This window comes from Phalacrocorax aristotelis, chromosome 8, assembly GCF_949628215.1.
Source record: "Phalacrocorax aristotelis chromosome 8, bGulAri2.1, whole genome shotgun sequence".
Lineage (NCBI taxonomy): Eukaryota > Metazoa > Chordata > Aves > Suliformes > Phalacrocoracidae > Phalacrocorax > Phalacrocorax aristotelis.
Window position 1 is genome coordinate 37,445,998 of NC_134283.1, and position 24,247 is coordinate 37,470,244.

Below are 24,247 nucleotides of genomic sequence, written 5' to 3' on the forward strand. Positions count from 1 at the left end.
CTTCACATGTGTACAGAGAGCAGTGGAACAGAAGTTAAACGTAAACAAGAGAAATTAAATCCTGAACAGAGTTTGTACTCCTGAAAGTATCTCCTGTTACTTCAAGAGACTCTAAGTGCAGTTAATATAGCAAGGAAACGTTTTAGAAAGTGTCCTGTTGCTTCAAGCATTGGTCTTCATTATTCTCCACTTGGTACTATGGCTGTGTGCAGCAGGTTGTAGGGCCTGAAGAATGAGGCTGGGGGGCTGAGAAACATGTAGAGGTCTAAGGAAGATGGATATATCCTAATGGAAGTTTTGTGGTGGGTGCAGGGTTCCCTGCATCGTGTACTCGCTGGGCAAAGGCATGTTCTCTGCTGAAGGTCAGGCCAAATTTCCCTAATGGACCTTCCTGACTTTTGAGTCGTAGCGGGGAAGGCCAGGCTCCAGGCAAAGGTGTATTTGAGAAAGAAATATCAAAAACAGATGAGTGTGTAATGATAAGGGCACTCTTCTGCTGTAAAGTGTTGTGGAAAAGGAGATCAGAGAGCCAGGACACAATTTCACCAGCAGCAGCTGTGATCTAAGAGTTAGCTGCCTCTACGCTTAATCCCAGCCCTGAGAAAGTCATCTTCAGCCCATGGGCTCCTCCATCACTTAAACTCGTTTTACACCCTTTTATTTTGTGACTATTTAGTTGGCAGGCTTCATCACGGCAATGTGCTCAGCCCATACTATAGATCAGGGGCTGTAGCTCCCCATCAACTCCCCGTCCCACTGCAGCCAAAACCTCGCGTGCTGATACTAGAGTGTGAACATTTCAGAAAGTGTTGTACGCCAGTGTGTTTTGCCTTCATCCCCACCCTCCTCCGCTGCCATCCTCCATTCCTGTGTTTGGGCGCGGTGGCCATGTGTACACAGAAACCTACTGCTGATACAAAAGCCCTTTCATTGCGGCAGGAGCCATTGGCTGGATTTTGCTGTAGGTCAGCAGAGATAAGCAAAACCAATAGCTTTTCTTCAGCAAGCCCGCATTTATAGGCAGAGATGGTATCTGTCATAAGGCAATGTAAAGACATAACATCTGCAGGATCTGAACACATCTGAAAATTTGCCTTTTTTCCCTCCTATAAAATATACTACCTGTTACTACAGAAATTGCCCTTAGACCATGAAGCTGCAGCATTGCTAGTGCTGCATGGCTCCTTCACTCAGCGCCTGATCCTATCTCTGTACAATTATTTTCTCCAGCAAATGTAATGTTCAAGCGTTTTGTGAGTCATTCGATTTTAATCAGGTCTGTTCATCAGTCACAGACCTGCAGGTCACTGGCTGAGAGAGACTGCCAGCCAAGTCCCACGTCCTCCCCTTTGTCACAGGAGCACTTGATAATCAGTCCAAATTGTCTGGCACCAGGTTTTAATGTAGGAAATGAAACGTGCACTGATTTATCAGCGGTCTGGGAGCAACTGCTTCTGCTATTACATATTATGCAGGCAAAAGGCACCCTGGGCAAGACAATGATGGAGGATTTGGCCTTTATTTAGTAAATTTACTTGCTGATGCTGGTTAAGAGCTATTCATGCAATGTATGAATATGAGGCTGATTGCAGAAACTGAGGTGATGGCAGAGTGGGATAAGTGTTGCTGGGCTTTCAGTGCTGATTGCCTGTGGCTGGCTGGAGGAATTTGTGTCCCTGGCCCCTCGCAGGCTGCTCCGCCTGCCCACTCTGCTGCTCTGTGGGGCTCTCCCCTTTGCTGGACCTTCTCCAACACCCTGAGGTATTGCTCGTAGCTGGGGAGTCCTAATGATGATGTGGTTATTGGCAGTTAATCTGCATCCAAAATAATTCCCAAGCCTTTGTGGGTGAGTGTTGTTGACATCTGTGCTGATCACAGCTCCCCACTGCACACAGAGAGGTGTTAGGGAGGGAGCAAATTTTTATGGAAGGGGTCTGGGGTTAAAATAATCTTTCTGGTCATGGTGCAACCTCATAAATGACTAACACAGAAGAGGGGGTACTGCTGTCAAAAGCAAAAGGCAGTTTGGGCCACTTTACCTTCCCATCAGCTTGATTTCCTAAAGGAAGGGGCTAATGTGACCACATACACGTGTGTTTATGTACCCCACTTCATCTGCAAGCATATTTGACCCCATGGGCCACTTCTGCCAGATTTGACAAGGGCTGAGATCTCCAAGAGAAGCTGTTCTCAGTTCTAGGAAGAGAGGAGACACGACAGGGCAGAGGTCCCAAAGGGAGGGATGCCACAGCATGAGCTGACTCTGTCAGGCATCAGGGAAGGAGCGTTCCTAGTTGTCACCACCGTGGAAGAAGCTTCAGTCAGATCTTGCAATCAACCACGGGACACAAGTGTGTCACGTATTTCTTTCTCTCTGGTGCAGGGGCTGTGGGGGTGTGGTATATAAAATCACTAAGTCACAGCAGTTGCTCTGGATGGATTTAGCAAGGCTGTGTATGTCGGTATGGGATTTAAAAGCTAGGTAGGATTGGCATGGAATTGCCTACTACGCTTAGTCAAGGGCAAGTTGAGACTGATAACAATAAAGCAGGGATGCAACCAATGCCTCTTTTATTGCTTCATATCCTCATTTTAATGGGAAGGCTGTAATTAAGGGAATTCAGCTCCAGGCTGTGACCTCACTGGTTGATACTCGCATCAGATGTTTCCTCAAAAATAACTCATCAGAAATCAGGGAGTCTTCCTTAGCAGCTCATCTTCCAACAATGCAGTTCCTCCTGAAATACTGGTTTCCAGGCCAAAAAACTTGACTGGAATCCAGGGGGTAGAGCAAGACAGCTTTGCATGCAAATAACCTCTTCAGCAAGATCAAAAGGCTTTTCTTTCCTCTGCTCTTCTCTGCTCATCTCTTCTGGTCTGGAAAAAATGGTGGAAAAATACTGGATATCAAATGCCCTGTGTTACAAATAATGATGGAAGTATCCTGGTAGCAAGGGATGGACACTTTTGCCCTTGGATGTCTGCTAGGCATGGTTCCTGGGGAAACCTTCAGAACAGGGTTGCAACATTCTGCTATGGCTTTGTATAGTTTGAGGGCTCCAAGGAGCTGTTTGCTGCTTCAAAGAGAGGCTAAGTCCTTCTTTTTCTGTCAATGACCTGATTGTGTAGGGGTTAAGGGAATTGCCTGGTGTTCAGATGATTGCAGCACTATATGAAAGGATGCTCAAAGCTTGAAAGATGACTTCGTTGAGCAGACAGCTTTTAATTCAGCCTATCTTAAGGTAACTGTGTCTGCAGTGGCTGAGGCTGTAATTTCGTGCTACAAGAGTTTAGACAACACCACCACCCAGCCTGTCACACCCATGGTGTGTTCCCACCCTTGCACTGCCCTCCTTGTGCCAGTGCACATACCTGTGGGTCTGTGCCATGGAGCAGCTGAGTGATCCAGGGTCGTTAGGCCATAAACCACACCCCAACTCATTTCTCCCAGGGTGGTTAAATTTTTTATCCAGATCAGTTCAGTGATCCAGGTCACTGGGCCCCATAAACCATGTATGTTGGCAGAACAGGAGTGTTGGGTTGGTGATGGATGGGAGGTGGATGGTTCCGCAGGCATTGGAAGCCTTAAGGCATCAGAGCAGCAGTGGGTGCCACAACATGAAGTGACATGTAATCAGCAGATCGTTTGTTTGCAGACCTCAGACATCTGCCAGATGTTTGCTATCTACAATACTCTAAATCAAGCAAAACTAGATAAGAAAAGCACTCCTAGCTTGCAGAAGGGGTCACAGAAAGGGACATTTTGTTATTCTTTTGAAAGAATAAAACAATCATTAATGAACGCTCTTTGCATTGGTGAAGTGCCTTTAATCTGAAGATGTAAACATATTTAGAAACATTAGGAAGAAGAAAGACATGGGCTTGTATCTCTGATGCTGGTCTCTTAGGGGACCAAATTTCAGAGTCTTGGACCCTGATACTTAAAGCAGGTATTGCTTCTGGCTCCAGGTGAGACCGTGCAGCCTGTGAGCTCTTGGCGCTTCTTAGGGCTGGTGTTAGTGCTGGGGTGTCCACGAGACAGCAGCTGAAATTAGTTTTTAAGAAAAGAAGGAAAAAAAAAATCTTGATGGTGTAAAGGATGAATACCAGTGGCTGAGCCAGGAAGAAAGTCCTGCTCGTCTCTCTGCCATTCCCCACTGCAGAACCATGTTGAAATCAGTAAACATTGGGCAACTTTCAACTGTCAGACAAATAGTCCTCCACAGCAATATGTTACAGAGAAAGCTGCAGGCACATCACGTCCCGTGACTTAAAGCATATCAGAAGGATCAACAGAGCTGCCTAGTCATGGTTTAAAGTTCACCTCTAATTTTATGTGAAGCATCTTTGCATTTTTATTCCTCTTAAGCTAGGAAGCTTTTCCCATGAGAAAAGCTTGGGAAGAAGCTATGAAAGGGAACATCAGTTACAATATTTTGTCTAGAGCTGGTGAAGCATAAGTGCTCCCACTCCCATAGATCCACATCAGTTATTTCACCCTAATTCCTCAGCTCCCAGAAGGTCTTTCCCCCTTGATTCCCACTGCTCCTTTTGCATTCAACAACCACAGCTGCTCCTTGGATGCTTCTAACACAAACCTAAGAATGGTTTCAAGTGGCGATTTGGAAAAAAATAGCAAGGATAGTTTCCTGGAATAAAAAAAAAACCCTGTTGAGTTGATAAGGCTGTGGTAATGAGAGGAAATTAGCTCCTCACTTTAGGTTTGTTTTGAGACAGGCCTGGCAAAGTCTATTAAAAATAATTATATGATCTTCCCTTCCGCAGCCCTCTTATAATAAAACAAGTGTTCAAATGAAAATTTGTTGTGGAAGGATGTTTTTCTCAAAAATCATTAACTTTTTATAAGAAAATTTGTTTGGTTTGGTGTTGGCCACAAAGCTTCATTTTTTTTCCTTTGGTTTTGACAAAAGCTTGATGTTTTTATCAAGAAAATGCTGCCATTATTCCTCCTAGCTTTTCCTTTGTACCAGGTGCAATCGGAGGCTCTTGCCAAATAATAGTAATTGCAACAATGACACCACAAGGTAAAGTCTGCCCATTTCATGAATGAGCCCGATTTTTATTTCTCTTCATCACAAAAGTCATCCCACATTTGTTGTACACACTGTTGGTTGCTCTGTTACGGGACATATCACCATGTACCAGATGCTTTACTCTTGCAGAAGCATTTCTAATGGAGATGGAAGCTTCTGTTGGCTGAATTTTAGAACAACAGCAAAAAATAATAATACAAAACCAAAATATCATCTTCAGCTGCATAGCAAATATGGATCAAAAATTTAACACCGTATCAGATCACGAGCGTAAATATACCTCACCATAAATAAAATTCATTGTACAAAATAACTCAAGCAGCTTTTCATACAAATATGGTACATTTGACAAGAGTTTTGGAGAATATTTTCTTGGTTTTTTTTTTTTTACACCTTCAATTCTTTTTTCTTTTGTTCTCAAACACACATGAACATACTGGACTGGAGTAATGCAGGATAAAAAGGACTAAGATGTTGTTCAATGCTAATAAGTGCTGTCAGAGTTTAAAAGGAAAACTACTGAAGTGCTGAGCTTGAACTAGTTTGCTTCCCCTTTCTATTGTATCATTGAAAGTCAAGTGTAGCATCATCCAAGAAAGGCATGTGCACTGCCAATAGTCACATTTTATAATGTCAAAACTGGAGCGAACATGAAAATAACCTAGTCCTACTTCATTCGTGACACAGGCCATCCTTCCTCTCCCCTGTAATTCCTGTATCGACCCAGCAACTTGTCTTTGAAGCAGACGTTCCAAGTGGTGGCTGGTAAATCCCAGGGAGTTTGCAGACTACTTCAGAGTAAGCAGGAAAATGTAGGTAAAAAAGCAAGGCCATGGCCAGTAGATATAAAGTATCCAGACAGGGGTCCACATTTCCCTAAGAAAAAAGGTTAGGGGTCTGCAGATTGTAAAAGGCTGAAAACTATAGGATTAGCGCATATCTGCATGGAAGACACCCAAACTTGGCAGGAAGTCTGCAAGTGTGGAGAAGATGCCCGACCCTGTGGCAATCTGTTACTATTTAGCCCTACTGGTACACATTTGCTCCCTACTTCCATTAGCAATTATGACATCAAAAAAAGGATAGGAGGAAAAAAGCTCCATTTTCATGGAGTTCTTTAAAGACGTATGCCTGCACAGTCAAAGAGGGTTAGAGAACTGAAGCTAAAGACTATTTGCATCCTTCAGATAATAAAAGGACAATAACATAAAATCTCAGAAATGAAGACCATAAGATTATTCCTATTCCTAGCTGGTATCTCATACTACTTGAGCAAAAAGGCAAAACATCTGCATACACTCTACAGTCAAAAACACTTCACATTTTGTTCATGCACTTTGGACACTGCGCCCAAAACATTTAATCCCTCAGAATCTGAAGGGATTTTATGTTTTTGCCACCAAATCTGAGGGCAACAAATAGACTCCATCTACCTATCCTTTCAAGTACATGCAACTGTGTTTTTGCAGGATTTCAGAGAATTATTACGGCAACACTACAGCAAAAGAATGCAAAGTGATATTCAAGTTTAGGTTAAAATATCTGACTCACTCCAGACCTAAACAGATGAAAGCAGGCATTTAAATTCACTTTCATATGTCCTAGTTACTCTAGGTAGCTGAGACTGGGCCGTGTGGTACAATTCATCCTTTTGTAGTAACTTCTTGCTCGTGCTGGTTTCTGAGAAGATCCCAACGTCCCATAACATGTCAGATGCAGTAGGACATTTAATTTGTGCTGTGCCCAGAGGTGGCTCTGAGAGCCAGCCAGGGACTTGTGCCACCTTTTCAGCAACACTTTCATACCAAAATAACAAGCACTTACTATTTAGGTCAGGAAAAATAGGATCTTGGTGGGATCTATCTTCCTCGTATCTTGTTTTCCACAAAAAATAAAGTGCTTGATTCTCCTCTTCCTTTTAAAAATATATATCTGTAGATATGCTCACTCCAGTAGTGTAGAAGTGTGGAATATGATGGAAAACCAGAACTGACACCCTTAGTGGAAGAGTAAAGAGAGAGCAAGAGCCCTGCAGCGTCACTGAGTCCCAGATACTCTTCTGCTGCTCTTCCTCATGACGTGGAGGAAACAACTCACCTTGCCGGGCTGGGCCCTTCCCTGCCACTCAAAAATTTCAGCCAGACTTCCTGAGATTTCATTTTACTTTCAGATTACTGTGCTGCACAATTTCCTCCCTGCAGTTTAAATGTCTGTCTTGGTAATTAAAGGAAACTCAAGGTACGAAAATGTCCAGCACTTTTCACGTGTGGGGCATTTATTTATTATCAAGGGAGTAGGCGGTGAGTGTCTGGGAGAACAAATTCATCCCACGCAGCAAGATCTCCTCTTGCTAATAGTAGTGTATTGGCTGTTGTTTCCTAAGACAAAATATGCCAGCTGGGACATTTCTACTAATTAATTATGTTTCCTCTGAGAGAATAAATGTCCAGGCTCTGCCTTTTTAACATCTGTAATAGCATGCATTTTACAAGGCATAATGAAATGCATGAAAGGAGTATTTATCACATCTGTATACTGTAAAAGCAGTTATCTGCTGTGACCTGGCTAAAGCTGAGAAATTAAAATATTACCAGTGGTGAGGCTAGCATCAGTTTCTCTTGGAGCATGTTGGTTGATCTCCTTTAACTTCAAGCACAAGCTTTTGTATCACTTCAACGACGCCACTGAGGGGAAGCAGGGATGACCATGAGTTTTGAAATTCCTACTGAACTGGTTCTCAAGATTCAGAGATCTTAGATTAGCTGAGTGTGAAAAGGAAACAGACTCCAGTGTTCCCTCTGAATGCCTTTAGACCTGGAAAATTCTGGGTATTTTTTTAATGCTTATCCTGTATTTTACCTCTTCTAAACAATCACATAATTTATGAGTGATGAGAAGTTTCCTAAGCCCTGCTGATAGCCACCACTCTCTGAAGAAAGATATTTGGTTGCTGTGCCACTAGGAATTTGTCTAAAACAAGGGAAAAGAGCATCCCAGAACATACACAAATTACACACCCCAGCTCTCACCCTTAGCCGAAGATCAAAGCTCACGTACGTCTGAGGTAACTACACCTGCCTCCTGTCGGGACCAGTGATTATTTCCACCCAAATTAGTATGTTCAAGAGCACATTCACATGAATGCAGCCTCTTCCATAGTCTGTAAGAAATCTTTAGTCCATGGAAGATGTGTCTTTGGGGGAGAACCCTTTGCATTAAAATAAGTGGATGTCGCATAGCAGGGAAAGAGCCAGGCCAGTTTGTTGTTCCCCAGCTCTCTGAAGTGCTGAGGAGTTATTTGGTGACTACATCACTGCTATTCTGAAACCCACATGCCAAAGCTCCCTTTAACAGGTGCTAGAAAGGCCAACGACGTGGCAGAATGCACAAAGCTAGTCCCAACCTGGGGCATGCAGCCATCCAAGACCAGTCCGGCCCAGCTCCTCTGCACCCATCACTTGATCCTCAGGGTGCTGCCACAGGAGACGTCCTGGCTTCATCCCTTCTTCCCCACAAAGAGCAAATCAGGGGCTTGTCTTCAGACGCTCCTAATCCATGGCTGGTGCCACATGTCACTGGGGGTGTTGATTTGCCCCATTGCTTCTGTGGTGGGAGTGGGCTCCCAGCACTGTGGAAGCATAGACCTCTTTCACAGAGACCCCCACATTTGGGGCTGCAATATGGCTTCAGAGCGATGTGTTTGATTAGATGAATCACAGGGAAAAACCGGACCACTTCATGGAAGAAAAGCACATTCTGCCCGCCCGCCCCCACCCACCCCCAAGTCTGAAAGCTACAAGTAAAACTGATCACAGGGATGGTACAGAAGAACATGCACTCAAACAGGGCCAGATGGGAAGATGCGTCCTCCTGTGTAGGAGGCATACCCAGTCTTTGTTGCCAGGTCTCATGCCATCGAGTTTACCCCTCCCAGCTGTCCTGGGTTCAGTCCCTTCTCCCTTCCCAGCCCATGCGGGGTCAGTGTCCACACTAGCAGGTGGTGGCCAGCGACTGGTGGATTGGGGGCTGGAAGCAGCGCACATGCTCCACCGTGGAACTGTCTGTTTCCACTGACTTCATGTATTTGTTCAGGATGGCAAAAATCTCGTTGTTCAGGATCTGATACTTCCTGATCCTGTCAGCCATCTTCTTCAAGGGCTAGAGAAATGGTGAGGAAGAAAAACAGCAGATGAAGAGAGTCTTACGTTATCTGACCAGCTAGAAAGTACCAGTACCTCTGACCTGCTGCTGGAAACCTCTGATAAAGCAAAGCAGCTATTACACGTGTTACAGTTCCACTTAGCACCTCCCAGGAACCGGTGACTCACTTCATTATAGGGTTTGATGACTCAAGGCAGAGCATTAGCAAGGTCAGTGAGCGGTCCTAAGTTAACTCTTCTAAAGTCTAGTCTCCCAGCTGCTTATTGATAAAGCCACTGAGATCACAGGATGGTTGCTGGGAATACCAGCTTCTCAGGTCCAGCTTCCCAACCCCAGGAAGAAGGGAAAAGCTTTGGGAGAAAAAAAAATTTGATTGTCAAGACAATTAAAACCTTGGCCTCTCTGCTGAGACTGCAGATGGAAATCTCACAGCGAGTGTGTCCAGAAGGAATAAAGTTAACACCAGGCATGGGGCTGTAATTTATGCGTTTGGACAAAGCAAGATAGAAAACAGTGAGAGAAGTGTGCTGGTTCAGGGGTGTTGGGACCTCACCCTTCAACTTACCACATTTTTTATGATTTCATCCTTCCCATCCTGCCTCTGTACCTTCAGCAGGTGGTAGCAGAAGTCAAAGAGGTCAAAGCGCCGTTGCTGTCCAAGAAGAACAATAATAGAGCAACCTGCCCAGTTCAGACCATCTCCAAAGCACTGCCTGGAAGGAGGACAGGGTGATGGGGTGGGTAGAGATGACAGGATAGTTATGTAAGAGAATTCCTACCATGGCACCAGGAACTTTCCTTGGTGAATTCCTAGGGAAATCAGATTCACTCCTACTCCTAGGAAGTGGGTATACACTTAGAGAAAATGAACTCAGAAGGAGATACACAGAATTACACCAGGGCCAGGCTGTGCAGGCTGCATCACAGGGTAAGATGGACGAGGACCTAGCCTCTGAATTGGGGTTGTTGGCCCATTTACCCATCTCCTTCTGCATGTCACCTTGGGCATGTCCCTTTACATTGCTCTTTTCCCAAGCTGTTCAGATAGAAAGCTCTCTGGGCATCTCTTTATGTCTGTGCACAACAAAGTCCTTTCATCAAGGACCCACGTTCCCCCTCTACCTCCACACTGGCTGAGGCTATCACTGCAGCCGAGGGCACCCCAGGGGCTTGCCGGCCCCGCTAGCTCATGAGCAGCACTAGCGGCAGAACCGGCCGATGGACACTCACTCTGCAGTGAACTCATTGGTGCCCACGGGGATGCAGTACACAAACTGCATGGCACTCCAGAGCCGGTGAAACTCCACGCACTCGTCCACATGCATGACCCCGTTCGTCGGGGGTGGGCCACGCCAGATTGGGTCCTGCAGGTAGCTCCTAATTCGCGTCAGGATCACCTCGAACATGGACAGCCCACAGCATAACCGCTCCTTGGTCAGCAAGTCACCCTCCCGGGCAATGGCTATTTGCTGAGGAGGAGGACCAAAGAAACAGAAGTGACGATGTAATACAGACGGACCCTCTCGCTGGAATTAGCGCTTCCTGGTCTCCCTGGCTCTTTGAAAGTTACCACACGTTCCATGCAAGGTCCAACCTTACCTCTGATGGCTGCTCCCATGGCACTCCCCACCAGAGAATACTCATCCCTCAAACGGCAGAAGACTTAAATTGTGCTCAATTATATTTCACCAACCCAAGTATCTTTTGAAATAACTACATACGTCAGAAAACAAAAGCCGAAGGCAAAGCTCTGGTCAGAAATACTGATCCTTAATTCTGCTAGCATGCTGTTCTATTAGTGCTACTCAGTGTTGCTGCATTTAATTTCATTTCTGCAGATTATGAAAATAAAACAGGAGAGAACAGGGACATTTTGCTTCCCAGGACATTGCCATCATCTCCTTAAAACGTAGATAGCCTATGGCTTTCTTGATTTCTTTTGTAGTTAGGGTTAAAAAGCTCTGAGGAAGATGAGAAGCCACCGGAACCTTAATACTGGAAAACCTGTGGTTTATAAGAAAGTCAAATAATATTTTTTTCCAGATGTGGAAGCTTTACATGTGTGGAGAATTTCTGTGACATTCCCATTCAGATTTTCACGTACAAATCTGGAATGGCTCCATTGGATGGAGTTCATTTGGCTTTTACGCTAGAGGAAAATTAAAAGATAATTGACTTCATTTCAGCCCCATTGCTCACCCAGAGGGGAAAAAAAAGGGATTTTAAATAAGCAAGCAGGGTCTCCCTCAGCACGGGAGGACTGACTCCACTGAGCTCACCGAGTGGGGCTGGAGTGCAAGCATAGAGTTTGCTCGCTGCCCTGATATCCTCTTAGCTGCCCCATTTCTTGCCATTTCCAGCACATTACTGACTTCTCTTTCCAGTGCTGCCAAAAATAACATGGGAAATGGGAGCCAAGTGCTGTTAGAGTTGTGCCCGTGGCTGTGGGAGGCTCCAGCTCTGCTGTGCTCTCCCTGGTAGATGAACGGCTGTCACGGTGCCCTGGCCCCACAGGCAGAGCCTTTTACCCCTCTCACCACTTTGGCAGAGGCATGCAGAGCAAGCGTGACATTTACCAACCCCCTGCCCATCCCAGAGGACTTCCTGGAGCTTTAGTTTCTAAGCATTTTCTCCATTTCCAGCTGTTCCTGTAATGCCTATAAAAACATCATCTCAATCAGAATCATGACGGGGGCTCAGAGCATCTGGTATAACGGGCAGGCATGTGTCCTGGCCAGACATTAAGAACATGAATTATACTCGGTTTACTTGGGTTGTCTTTATTCCACTCTAAAAAAAACATGAATGTGCCTGCACATTCCCTTTCCTGACTATTAGTTTATGCTGGCAGTCACCTAAAGCATTTTTAGTGGCTATTGAAATTAGAAGGGTTACAATTCCTGCTTGTGCCACAATTTCAAGGACATTCTGGGAACTTCAGATCAATTAATGTTCAACTAATAGCAAATATCAAGGGAAAGCTGTATTGGTGTGCAGAGGCCAGATCTAGTCTGGGATCCCTAGATCTGTTAAACGCAGGAACGATATCACTGGTTTCATGGCACGCACTTGCATATGTTTGCTTAGCAAGTAAAGATTTATTTTATCCAGCTTGTTTTTATAGCTAAAGGCTGTACGCTTTCTCTCTCCTCACTTGCTCCAAGCTCTTATGGGTACAGCTTAGCATCTGCACATACTAGTCTGTGATGGCAAAATGGAGACATGGTAGAAGTAAAGCCATTTCGAATATAAATTAGGTGTTAGCATTACTGTTTGCTAAGATATAGTGATAGAACAGGTACTTTTGAGAACAAACTAGTCTAACAATCTTAGTATACTGTTTCTGAAGAAATATTAATCTAGAAGGGGAGGTATCTGGCTTTCAAAGGATGTAGTGCCACTCAGTTATATGCGCTCACAGACAGAATTTGGTTCTAAAATTCATCACCATAAGACCAGTCTTTGGTACAGAACTACTATCATTGGCGAGATATCTGTCATGGTGAAGGCAGCTGAAGAGCTATTAGCCTTGTGGCCAGATCTTGTTCACAGTCTGGGGTCCTACTGATTTCTAAGATCAGGAGAGGAAGGGGGTTCTCGGGATAAATTGTCAAAGGATACCACTGTGCTGGCTCAACTATCCCCTCTGTCTTCAAAAGGAAAGGCTCCCATTACTGCCAGTGAAAAAAATCAGACTGACCAAGCACTTCTGAAAATCCCTTACTAAATACCCCTATGATCAGCATTAAAAGGGAGAGGATTCCTTTAACGAACCACTTTGACCCCCCTGGTTCTTTATGAATCCCCTATCAAACAGCTGCTTCAGGATTCCCAATGCAAAACAAGTATTTACAACAATCACTGACAGTTTTCCTGCCATTGCACAAATCCAGTTGGGCCATACCTCTTTTACAGCTTGTTAGCTGGCAAGCTTGCAAGAACTGTACCCAAAGCCTGCAAAGACTGATAGATCCCCACTAACTGCAGCAGCCTCTGGCTCAGCCCCTTCACAGCATGTAATTATACGAAATACATGGGGCCACTGTTTGGGAGAGGCACCTAGGAGCAACTTCTGCTCAGATTCTGCACAATTGCTAAAAGGCACTTACGCATTCTGCAGGAAAAAATCCCATGTGGCCTGTGTCCAAAACTGCATTTCCAAAATGCATGTCCAAAACTGTGTAAGGAGCAAGCTTAGAAGCTATGGAGGCATCTATAGAAAGTGACTCTTGTGTTCATTTACATCTGAGCTCAAAAAAGATCTGGTGCTCAACTGTACCTGAGTGATGAACATGGGAACAGTCTACAGAAAAATTAATTTTTAGTGGGACATGAAATACCTTTTGTTTTCATCACCCTCATAACTATGGCAGGGATAAGCAACGAGTGGACTCTAATAGCAGATTTCAATGATGATTTTGCATGGAAAGAAGAGATAGAAAGACCAACACAAAGACACAAAAACACAGAGGTGAATTCTTTTTCTCGAGTGTCTCCTTTAAAAGGAAGTCAATGGGAAGTGAGAGAAGTGTCTACAAAGTAAGACAAACCCCTCAGTTATCCAGCCAATTTTTTTGTTTCATATGATTTCCAATGAGGCAAAGTTCAAAATGTCCTTGATCCATCAGAAAAACAAGAAAAAAATCAACAACTTTCTGCCTGCCATAGATCCTCATACAACTGAGCGTTTGTTCCATTCCCTTGGCAGCACATTACAGAAAAAGGGTGTTGATTCATTTAATACTTTGAATGATTTTTATCCCATCAACCCCACTAAGTAGGCAGTGGCAGTTTGGATATTGATAGCAATGGAGCTCAAATTTTGCCCATTACATTGATCAATCTACGGAGATATTTTTAACAGTACTCAATTTCTGCACAAGAGATTTTTTCCAAGCTGAGACCCACCTCAAGAAGACACTTAAATGGAGCTGTAATTTTAAGCATGTGCTGAAGCTCTAAGCATGTGCTAGGAGGAAAACCATTCTCATATGTATTCCTTGACAGGGATGAGCTTAAAAATGGACCACACTGCAGCCCTAAAATAGGATCCCCCAAAGTGATGGCAATTGATTAAGTCAGGGACAGCCATGCAAAGTTCCCCCTCAAACCACCCCAGTAATTCTCCATCTTTTTAAAATGGAGAAGAAGAGTTTTTCAGAGTTGTTCTTATTCAGAGCTGGCTTCTAGCACGCTCGCCTTACAGCTCCCTGCCAGCTCTCCAGACCGGAGGCAGCAACACACCATCTCTGGACACACTCACAAATTTCCCTTCAAAGCGTCTGCTAGGGCAAGGATTCTGGTTTTCTTGTCCGACTGATGTTTTGGAAAAAAAAATTAAATAGGATCACTCTCCCAAGGCCAAACAGGCCATCTGGGGACTGCTATGAATTTGCAACAGCCATCCCTTTCAATGAAATCCTTACCTGCGGAGTGCCCAGCCTCTCTATTAAGGGAACCAGGTGAAGTGGGGCATACTTGGCTTCGAGACGCTTCATGCGCACCTCCAAGCGTTCTCCTTCTGTCAAGCGAGCAGCAAACAGTGAAATGAGAGGAGGAAGTGGAGACCCGCAATTTCCGCCGAGTTTGCTCAGAGCTGCCCCCCAGCAACCATCCAACAAGGCTTTGGATCAGTGAGCCAAACTGACAGCAAATGAGGCAACCAGTGATGCAGAGAAGGGAGGGATGTGCCATTGCAGTCTCAGCAGCAGCTTAATCACACATGTCCAAAAGCATGTCCCTGTTACTGATCACTCCTGTTGAGATGGACATTTCATGCTGTCATTCTCCAAAGAGGCTGTGAAATGGCTTTAAAACCTTAAGGCAACCCCCAGGCTGGCTGTGGTTTCAGTCTATAACTAGTCTACAGAAAATCCACCCTTGGCATTTGTTTCTACCTGACTTTTGGCTATATCCACTTATCTGTTTTGAGGGGGAAGCAGGGCCAGAACTAATCCTCAGCAGAAATGGGAGAGAAACAGCTTCTGGGCAGAGACCTCTGAGTCTGCCCACTGCTTCCCTTTCAGCTTCTTACCTTTGATGTAGACCCTGGGCAAAATATTTTGGAAGGGAGCAGCATGCAGCAAATCACAAACTTCTTCCTGGGACTGAGGCAGGAAGAAAGAAAGATAAAGTAAGTTAAAAAATACCTATAGGGGTTGAGTGTATGGCTCAGGGGCCTGGGCAACACTACAACAATTCATGTCTACGGCACCTATTCAAATCCAACCCAGCTCAGTAGTAACTCCAATGGTTTTAACCTAAATGAACTAAAACTGGAAGAAATACCTCTCAACTTAAGCCAGGAAGTTTCTTTAACTCAAATAAGTTACTTCCTGCCTGTACAAGGCGAGAGCTTTGTATTTATTTTCTGTCCTGCTTACTAGCACTGCAAGTAAGAGGGGATAAAGAAAATGGAGGTTTCAGTTTCATCTTACCCTGACGACTTTCTGCTGTTTATTTTTATGGGGAGTGCCCAGGTGGATATTACCCTTTGGCTTAGTTATTTCAGGATGTGTACATGTAAAATATACTGATCCATGACTCTGTTGCAAATAGGTACATAATAGGTTGGTCTGAAATTGGTCGTTCGTACGGTGTTCTCAGCCAGGGCTATCAGACCAGAATCCCAGTGGTATAGGCACCAGGGAGAACAATACAGAAGTCCAGAGAGGAATAACATCATGAGATGCCACCTGAGAGAATGCATGCCGATGCACTTGAGAAAAAATAATCCCAAACACAGATGCACAAGGAGGAGAAGCCTAGAAGTAGGCAGGTGAGACTGAGGAGCGATGGCTGACAATACATTGTATACAAGTCTGCAATGGGAAACAGCAGCAAGGAAACCAAAGCTGTTTAACACAGAGGCATTGCGTCACAACAAGGCATTAGTTTGCTCCTACAAAAGTCTAGTTCTAGGACATGCTTTCAATACTGAGCTTATTGTAGAGATCTAGACACACTCGAAAGCAGGTCATGACAGCGCAGCAGAAGATATTTGGGGGCCAGATGGAATGACTCGGCTGGGTCCGTTTTGGATGCACGGGTGGATACCCCACCTTCCAGCCAGGAGGGAGGGGACAGTGTAGCGCGGAGCTGCAGGAGGCTGTACTGGCGCATGGATGCTGGGATGAGAGCGAGTTTGTGGGAGTGCAGTTTGTGACACAGTGCTGAAGGGACAGGAACAGTCAGGGTCCCTCCATGGGCAGAGAGATGCTAACGCTAACAAGAGTGTGCCTGTCACCTTGGTTATTTTGTTTGCAAACCACTATTCATTCCTAGATGAATGTTCTTCCACTGCTGCTTCCCTCTGATAAAGGGAGTCTTTTCACCATTTGCAGCCTGCATTCACCTGATATCTGTCCCAAAATTAGTCATGTTATTAATAGATCTCCCCCCCCAGGCCCATTACCTCAGGGTAAGAATTCTGCTTAGAAATTTAGCCACAAGCAACCCCTCATCCCTCAAATTTAAACAATAAAAAGGGGGTAGAATGGAGCAGACTGCACATCTTCACTAGAGCAGTCTTGGCCAGCAAATACCACCAGCCTTAGATCATTTTGACAGCTATGCAGATAACTGCACTGTAAAAGCAATTGCTCCTGCTGTATAAGAGCTCCATTAGAGGGAAAATCTTGCTATGTGATGGCTCTATGCATCTGACATCTTCCAGCAAGCAAGAAACAGTGCCCGCTGTGTGCAAAATGGCTTTATATTCTGAATCTATTTCTGTGTGGAAAAACAGGGGATGAGAGAGGGAGAGCCTTTGGCTGGCATGGAAAATGGGCAGACGTGGACTTTGATGGGCAGCCTTCCTAAAGCGACCCCCAAATTCTCACCATCATCTTTTGTTTTTCATTTTTCTGCTATTCTAAAATGCCAGTGTACTGCTGATGTACAGCTCCTGGGACTGGAGGAACATTTTTGCATTGAAATGAAGGATTTCTAGAAGAAACCACCATGTGTTCCTAAAGTGTCCATTTAAAGATGGGACAGAAAAGGCAAATGCAGTCCATCCAGCACAAAATCCAACACTGAGAACAGCTGAAAGCAGTGACGAAGCCACAAAAGGAAGAGAAACTGCCAGGATATAGTTGGCAACTCTGGGCATTCTATAAAATAAAACCAAGCTGCTAGCTGATATACATCTCTAGTTTTCTTAATCTTAGGCAACTACGGCTCACTGAATGTGTTTGATACACCATATCAGGAACTAGAAGTCTCTATATCTGGGGTTAAAATGCAAAGGCAAGGGCAGAAATATCCATTCTGAGGACATGCAGAGATTTTTGAGTTTCCCTGTGTTGGATAAAACTTGGAATCTTTGAACTTCCTTCTGGTTTTGCTCTAAACAAAACTTTTTAGCTTTGCTTGGAAATCCCATCTTATGCTAGAGAAATCTTTCTGAAATATTTATGGAGAAACTGAAACAATCCTGCCAAAACCATTATGATATGAAATACGTATTTTTAATATTAAATTGTGTTGTTGAACCCTCCTCAGTTGGCTCTAGGCCAACTGTGAGATAAATTCAATAGGAAGTACATTTGTTGTGTGAAAAACTACAAGCTAAGATGTGTGACACTCAGCCATAGCCTTTGCCCCATACCAGAGAGGGCATCACATGAGCTGAGAGGTTGAGAGACTTGTGCACATGCAAAACACTCGTGCAGGGGGCAATACCAAGTCATCACTCCAGCTAAGTTTTCAGTGAAGTTAAGTCACAGGAAAAATATCATCAGCTCTTCTGAGATTTCCTTCCTGTTGGATTGCTTTATCCTAACCACCATGAAAATCAATCAGGTTTTTTCATTGCACTGGCACCCCAAAAAAGCAAAGGGCTCAAATCTACTTCTCACTGTACAAATATGTATATAAAAAAGTATCGATCCCTGCCCCAAAGAGCTTACAATCTAGAAATAAGCTCAAGTTGGTTTTATTTCTGAGAAGGATGAACAAAGGTGTCGTGGTTTAACCCCAGCCGGTGTCTGAGCACCACACACCAACTCTATCCCAGCCGAAACCAGGACAGCCAGTGTGGGTCAGCTGTCCTGGCTGTGCCCCCTCCCATATTCTTGTGCATCTCCAGTCTTCTCAGGCAGTAGAGCATGAGAAGCTGAGAAGTCCTTGATTTAGTATAAACCCTACTTAGCAACAACTAAAACATCAGTGTGTTATCAACATTATTCTCTAAGTCCAAAACACAGCACTGTACCAGCTACTAGAAAGAAAATTAACCCTATCCCTGCTGAAGCCAGGACGAAGGGGTAGCTTTGGCTCCAAGGATTAAATCTGGATCTTCCAGTATTCAGATTCTCCTTCAGCAATCCCAAATGTCAGTGACCAAGCGCCAATGCACATCATCCCCAAGGACATGCCCACAGACCCCAATAACACAGCCCCAGAGAGACCCTGAGCACACGAGAAGCTGGAAAGTAACATTTCCCAAACTCTTCTGCTGGAGAACCCACTTCCACTTATACTCTTGAGCTGGCAATTTCAAGTATGATCTGTTGATGCAGGGGGTTTTGCCTTACCAAAGCCTGTTCGATGAGAAGGCAGAAGAGAATGGCATTGCCCACTTCTCTGAGGCTCTGGAACACATCGGTCTTCAGCTCTGCATACTCAATGATGTCCTTCAGCTGATGGTGGAAAAACTCCAGGATTCCTTAAAAGATAAGGAAGGACAGTCAGAAAAGCAAGAGCAGAACCATCTTCCAATAACTTGGATAAAAAGACAGTCAGTGCCTCATATTTAATTAATCACAAATTGCAAGCTGTAACTGCTAAATGAACAGATGGGAGACTGACGCTGGGCAAAACTAGCATGCAGTGTCTTATCCTGCTTTCAGTAACCCTTGAGAAATAGGGAGTATGAAGTCCTTGGATTTCCTAATCAGAGGGAAAAAGAGATTCAAGACTAATGGGTGTCCTGGTGCTGGCTCATGTATACCACACAGAGTTTCCCCATCCAGCTCAATGGCAGATTACAGTCATGCTGCAAAAAATCTTTGCATCAACTAAGTAGAGATTTTGAAAAATATCAGTGAACCCATAATAACAAAAGCTTATGAAATCCTGAAAACAAAACATAAGCTACCAGAAGACATTCCCCTATCAGTCATCTGTGCGTTCAAAGGGAAATTTCCAACAGATTTCCTGAAGAAGTTTCCTATACATGTTCCAGTGCCAAGAGGAAAGAAGGTGAAAGTCCCAGCAAGCATGGGCTGCGTGCTGCATGCTGCACTGGCATGTCAGGTGCCAAACCTTATTTAATTACTGGTGTGTGCCTGAGTAAATGCTGCACAAACATGGGCGAGGTCTTGCTCAAACCACTGTGCATCATTCTGTAGCACCCACCTGGAGAGCCATATTCATGTCTTGGCAAGCGGCATATCTTGGGCATTACTTCGATCAGGGTCTTCACGTACTGCAGGATGGTGCCTTGCAGCTGTCAGAGACAAAGGAAGGTTAAACTGGAATGACGGCTTCTCCTGGCATTGGTTTTGAAAGAGGGCTGGTTGTGGATGGGTCCACATCTGACAGCACAGGATGAAACTTCAGCTGCAGTCCAAGAAGCATTTCCTTAATTTGGTTTTCACCCAAATATAAAATTCAGCCTGAGTGCATCGAGCTAAAGTGCTTTTATAGCTTCCTCTCAAATAATAAATCACAGCTGCACGGATTTTCGACTTCAAAATACAGCTTGCTGTGTTTGCATTTTTTGCAGCTGAAACCCAAACAAGGCTCAGTCTTAGATCCAGCTGGAATTGTGCTCCGAACCCAAAAATCATTTCACCAGAGCTGCTAAAGGAGTCATTCCCCAGCACAGGAAATGTTTCTTCCACCTGAGGAATGATCACCAGATACTCCGAGTTTAAAACAGAATTTGCACATAGAAAAAGCTTCTGCAGATCTCATTTTTTGAACTAATATGAACAAGAGCAAAGTATATTTCTTAGTTAAAAGTGCTTGCTGTCATTTGGCATTATGCACCTGCATCCTGTAGATACATTATATGGGATTATGCACTAAATAGTATTTAGCCAAACATAAAATCTTTGTCTTTGTGCTGAATGCCATCTGATCTCACACACCAGCTACAGCATTTTCAACTAAGTGACACAAATTACATCTTCAGTAACTATGGTGCTTTACAGTAGGGAAACTGGATATATGCTTGAGATTTTCAGTTTTACATGGCTTTGTTAGACAAGTTCAAAATTATATCACTGCAGTCAAACCAGAATTTAAATATTTATAATGAATGAAAATTGTCTTTCCAGTAAAGCAAGGGTTTTAATAGAAAAGCATGGCCTCAGAAATGGTACATTTTTTGCACACTCCCTCCCCCTTCTTAATGCTCAGTATTGTCAGTGCCCTTAGGGAGCACATGGGGTCATTTCCCTGTGGACATTGCATCTCTGTTCTGAAAAAGGAGAACTAGAAAGCAGACAGGACTATTGGCAGCCTGGCTTTTGAATATCTGATGGAAATGGACGGTATGGCTTGAATAAGGACTCACCTATAGCAGAAATTTTCCTATAAAGACTCAAAATTTGGTTTCATCAGTTTTGCTGCCTGCTCTCTACCTTCCTGCAGCTCTCCAGGGGTATCAAAAGCAGTGAGACAGAGTGCTCTTGTGCTATTCCTGAGCATGAGCATGTGTCTTGAAGGTCTCCCAGACTGCAGCATAGGCAGTGCTAAGGGACCGTGAGTGCCATGTCCCACCCGATCACTTCTTGATGGCTTTTAGCAAAGCAGCATACCAACTCTACCACCCCCAGATGTAGGTGGCTGATCACAGTTAACACTTCAAGATGGTGGAAACACTACATCATCCCACAGAAATCAGTGGGATTCCTCAGCAACAGTGAAAATCACACCATTAATACAAGTGTTGGATCAAGGGACATGAAGGTACCCAGATGTGAAGACCTTGAACCCAAAGCCCAGGCTGACTGTCCATCCTGTGCCTCTCAAGGCACTGAAGTTTCTCCGTCAACAGGGTTAGGCTCATAATTACCAGGCTCTTGACGATCTTCAACAGCTCCTCCATGACCACTGCAATCCCTTGATAGCCAAGCAGCCTGCAGATTGTCTTGAAATGAGGTGGCCCCACAAAATTGCGGTAGGAGCTATAGATGTGACTATAGGCAATGTTGAGAGGCTGAGAAATTAGAAGCACGATGATAGTTAGACAGGAGCATTTACCAGACCTGTAAGTAATTATTTTATCATGGTATTATGTTCCATCACTTCAAATAATTTTTAAGATAGAGAAGGAGAAATAATAATACCCATGACAATTCCCATTTCTTCTACTTCTTGTGACAAAGAGGAGATTGCTTTTATTCCTATGTAGACATATTCTAATCTCAACACAGTGTCACGTCACAAGGTTTATTATCCTGCTATGTAGCAACACCACTTTCATTTCCAAGGTAATTTTCTCTCCCATACATTCCTGATCAAGGATTTCAGTTCACTAGCCCTTTGTCTCTTCAAAACAAAATTCTTCTGTACTAAAAAAAAAGTTTTATATACAGGTAACCAGACAGACTTTTTTTTCTACAGGCACTTGCTATAAATGAGGCTTATTAAGAAAAGTAGGAACTGCAGCATCTGAGCCTAAGGGCAATTGGAATAGGCACAGAAAAGATCCTTTTTGCATTCTGAAAAGCTCTACATCAACCTCTGTACTTAACAGATTCCCCCATGGGACTGTGAAAAGGGCAAGAATCTGACCCAGGTCTAGGGAGAATAGTACCCGGGGCTCTGACCCCCAGAAAATTTTTAGCAGCAGAAAACAGAGAGTGATTTCCAGGAATGTACTCTATCAGTGTAATCTTGGAAATGTGGAAATTGATGCAATGTTTTGTCACTGGAACATTCATAGGATCCATTTGGTGTGAGGGAAACAGAAGTAGGGGGAATTAATTCACTTGTGTCATCTGCAAAAAAAACCCGCTGAAAATCAGATTCAGCTGAGATGCCGCATGCTCGGCTTGGGTTCTGCAATAGAAGCGCTGGCATCATGACTCAGCCCAGCAGAGAAGGGCTGCAGTCTTCCCCCATGACATCTATAACAACTGCAACCTCAGTAAACAGCAAAAAAGAACATTCTTGAAAAGATTCTGGCATCTAGTGCCCCTTCCAGAAAAACACAGGTAAACCCCCTGGCTCATGCTTACTAAAAGATCCTTCTTAGACAAGGATGAGAAAACAAGTAAAACTGTATCCCAAATGTACCGTGCAAGGCTGACTTTGCTTCTTGTGTGAATGCTGCGTATTAAAGGCACAGTGCATCCTCATGCAGCGGGGAGCTTGCTTCCCTGCAGGTATTACAGACCCCACTCTACGGGGGTTTCCTTCCCTGCCAGTAATGGAGCCAAGAGAGCGGAGGGACCAATGCATTGAAGAGCTTAGGGTGAAAGGGAGCAAGTGCTGAAGTAGCAGAATAGGACAAAACGTTGTCCAGCCTCCAACGCTGCTGCTCCCAGCAACTGCAACACAGCCAGCTGAAGGCTTCAGTTGTCCTCCAATTCTGACTCACTTCCTCGAGATTTACTTTAATGCTTCATTTGAGTTACTAACGAGTTACAAAGTGAAGTCATTTGCTAAGAATCAGAAAAATATTTTCTTTTGCTCTCAGATATATAATTTGAGCAGACTGATGTACTGATCACCCTTTCACAGACTTGTCAGTTGCTTTAATCAATTAATTAATTGTCCCTCATTTTGTTACAGCCCCACTGCTCTGGTCCAGCAGCTTATTCACCACAATAATTCCTAGGTGCTCTTTGAAAGAGCTAGCAGAAAGAAGGCACAGTTAGAAAGTCCCTTACTTTCTGTGAAATATAATTTTACCTCCTGGTCCTGGTAGGTAAAAAAAAATGCCCTTTCATACTACTAAGTACAGAAAGGGTCTGTAGTAGATTCATTCACAACACGTGTGAACTTTCTCTCCCATCAAAACTAAACAAAAGGGCCCTGAATAAATACAGGCAAGAATTTAAAAATTCTTTAGGCAGACAGAAGCCTACTTGCAAAGTTCCTTGTGTGCCAACACCTGTTATGAGAACTGCTTTTGACTATGCTGCTTAGGTTTGTGCCTCCATCCTTAGATAACCAATTCTTTAAAAATGTGTCTAGCAGGGGCTGATCCAAAGCCACTAGACACAGACACCGATGATACATGTGAAAAACAGCAACAGTTTATGTTTTCTAAAGTGTTTGTGTTTTATATGTAAAACATAAAACACTACAAGTATGTTTAAACACCAGGTGATACCCAGCTGTAACAACTGCCAAATGGCCAACACAATCATCCCAGAGGGAAGCCAGTAACCCGGCAGGGCCCCAGCCCAGCCATGCTCCCACGGCGTTTTGTTGCTGTGTCTTTTCCAGTGCCTTATTCCATCCCCAGCACCTCCAGAAAGCGCCTTGCTCAGGGGTGAGCCAGGTGGCCTTGAGATGGCTCCTTGCACCCCAAGATGGCCTCCCCCTAGGCTCCTTTATCCTGATATTTCCCCACGGTTAGCAAACTGGGGACTAGGGGGGAACTAAATATACTCATTTCAGTGGGCTTGAATCCATGCTTATTTGTGGAAGCATCTTTGCTAGGAGCCAGGTCTTCAGTCTGCGCTCGTGCCATGCCCCCCTGGGATGGGTCACCATCAGTACCCAGTTGTGGAGCAATTGGTCAGATTTTCCCCATAATGGGGCTGACATTTCGCTCTACGGGCAGCGAGCGGATAGTGCTGCCACGCAGCCGCCCACCTCGCAGCTCTCCCTCGCCTCTCAGTGGGATAATGGGTCTGGAGAGCAGCTTTCAAGCTGTCTTTTCCCTCAAATATAGGTCCCAGCAATAAGCCTGATTTGGAGAAGACACATTTTAGGACGTGCATTGGCTGCAGACAAGTGGGATGATTCATCCCCGCCTGTCTGCAACACGAGGTAGGTTCATCAAGCTCTCTGCAGAGCCACACAGCGCATTAGCAGCAGGCTTGCGTCTAATAATAATACTC

General features: G+C 44.3%; 1 protein-coding gene across 10 annotated transcripts in view; it reads right to left on the reverse strand.

Annotated features, from left to right (window-relative positions):
• Nucleotides 1–5,046: 5,046 nt before the first annotated feature.
• The window catches only part of CYFIP2 (cytoplasmic FMR1 interacting protein 2), a 57,248-nt gene continuing 38,047 nt past the window's right edge, over nucleotides 5,047–24,247 (reverse strand). For all 10 annotated transcript variants that reach the window (XM_075102613.1, XM_075102608.1, XM_075102612.1 and 7 more), the window contains 8 exons: nucleotides 21,244–21,387; nucleotides 19,578–19,668; nucleotides 18,755–18,885; nucleotides 15,250–15,322; nucleotides 14,642–14,736; nucleotides 10,446–10,684; nucleotides 9,781–9,928; nucleotides 5,047–9,212 (listed from right to left, as the gene is read on the reverse strand). In XM_075102613.1, the coding sequence (XP_074958714.1) occupies nucleotides 9,045–9,212; nucleotides 9,781–9,928; nucleotides 10,446–10,684; nucleotides 14,642–14,736; nucleotides 15,250–15,322; nucleotides 18,755–18,885; nucleotides 19,578–19,668; nucleotides 21,244–21,387 (1,089 nt within the window). In that variant the 3' untranslated portion in view covers nucleotides 5,047–9,044. The remainder of the gene's footprint in view (nucleotides 9,213–9,780; nucleotides 9,929–10,445; nucleotides 10,685–14,641; nucleotides 14,737–15,249; nucleotides 15,323–18,754; nucleotides 18,886–19,577; nucleotides 19,669–21,243; nucleotides 21,388–24,247) is intronic.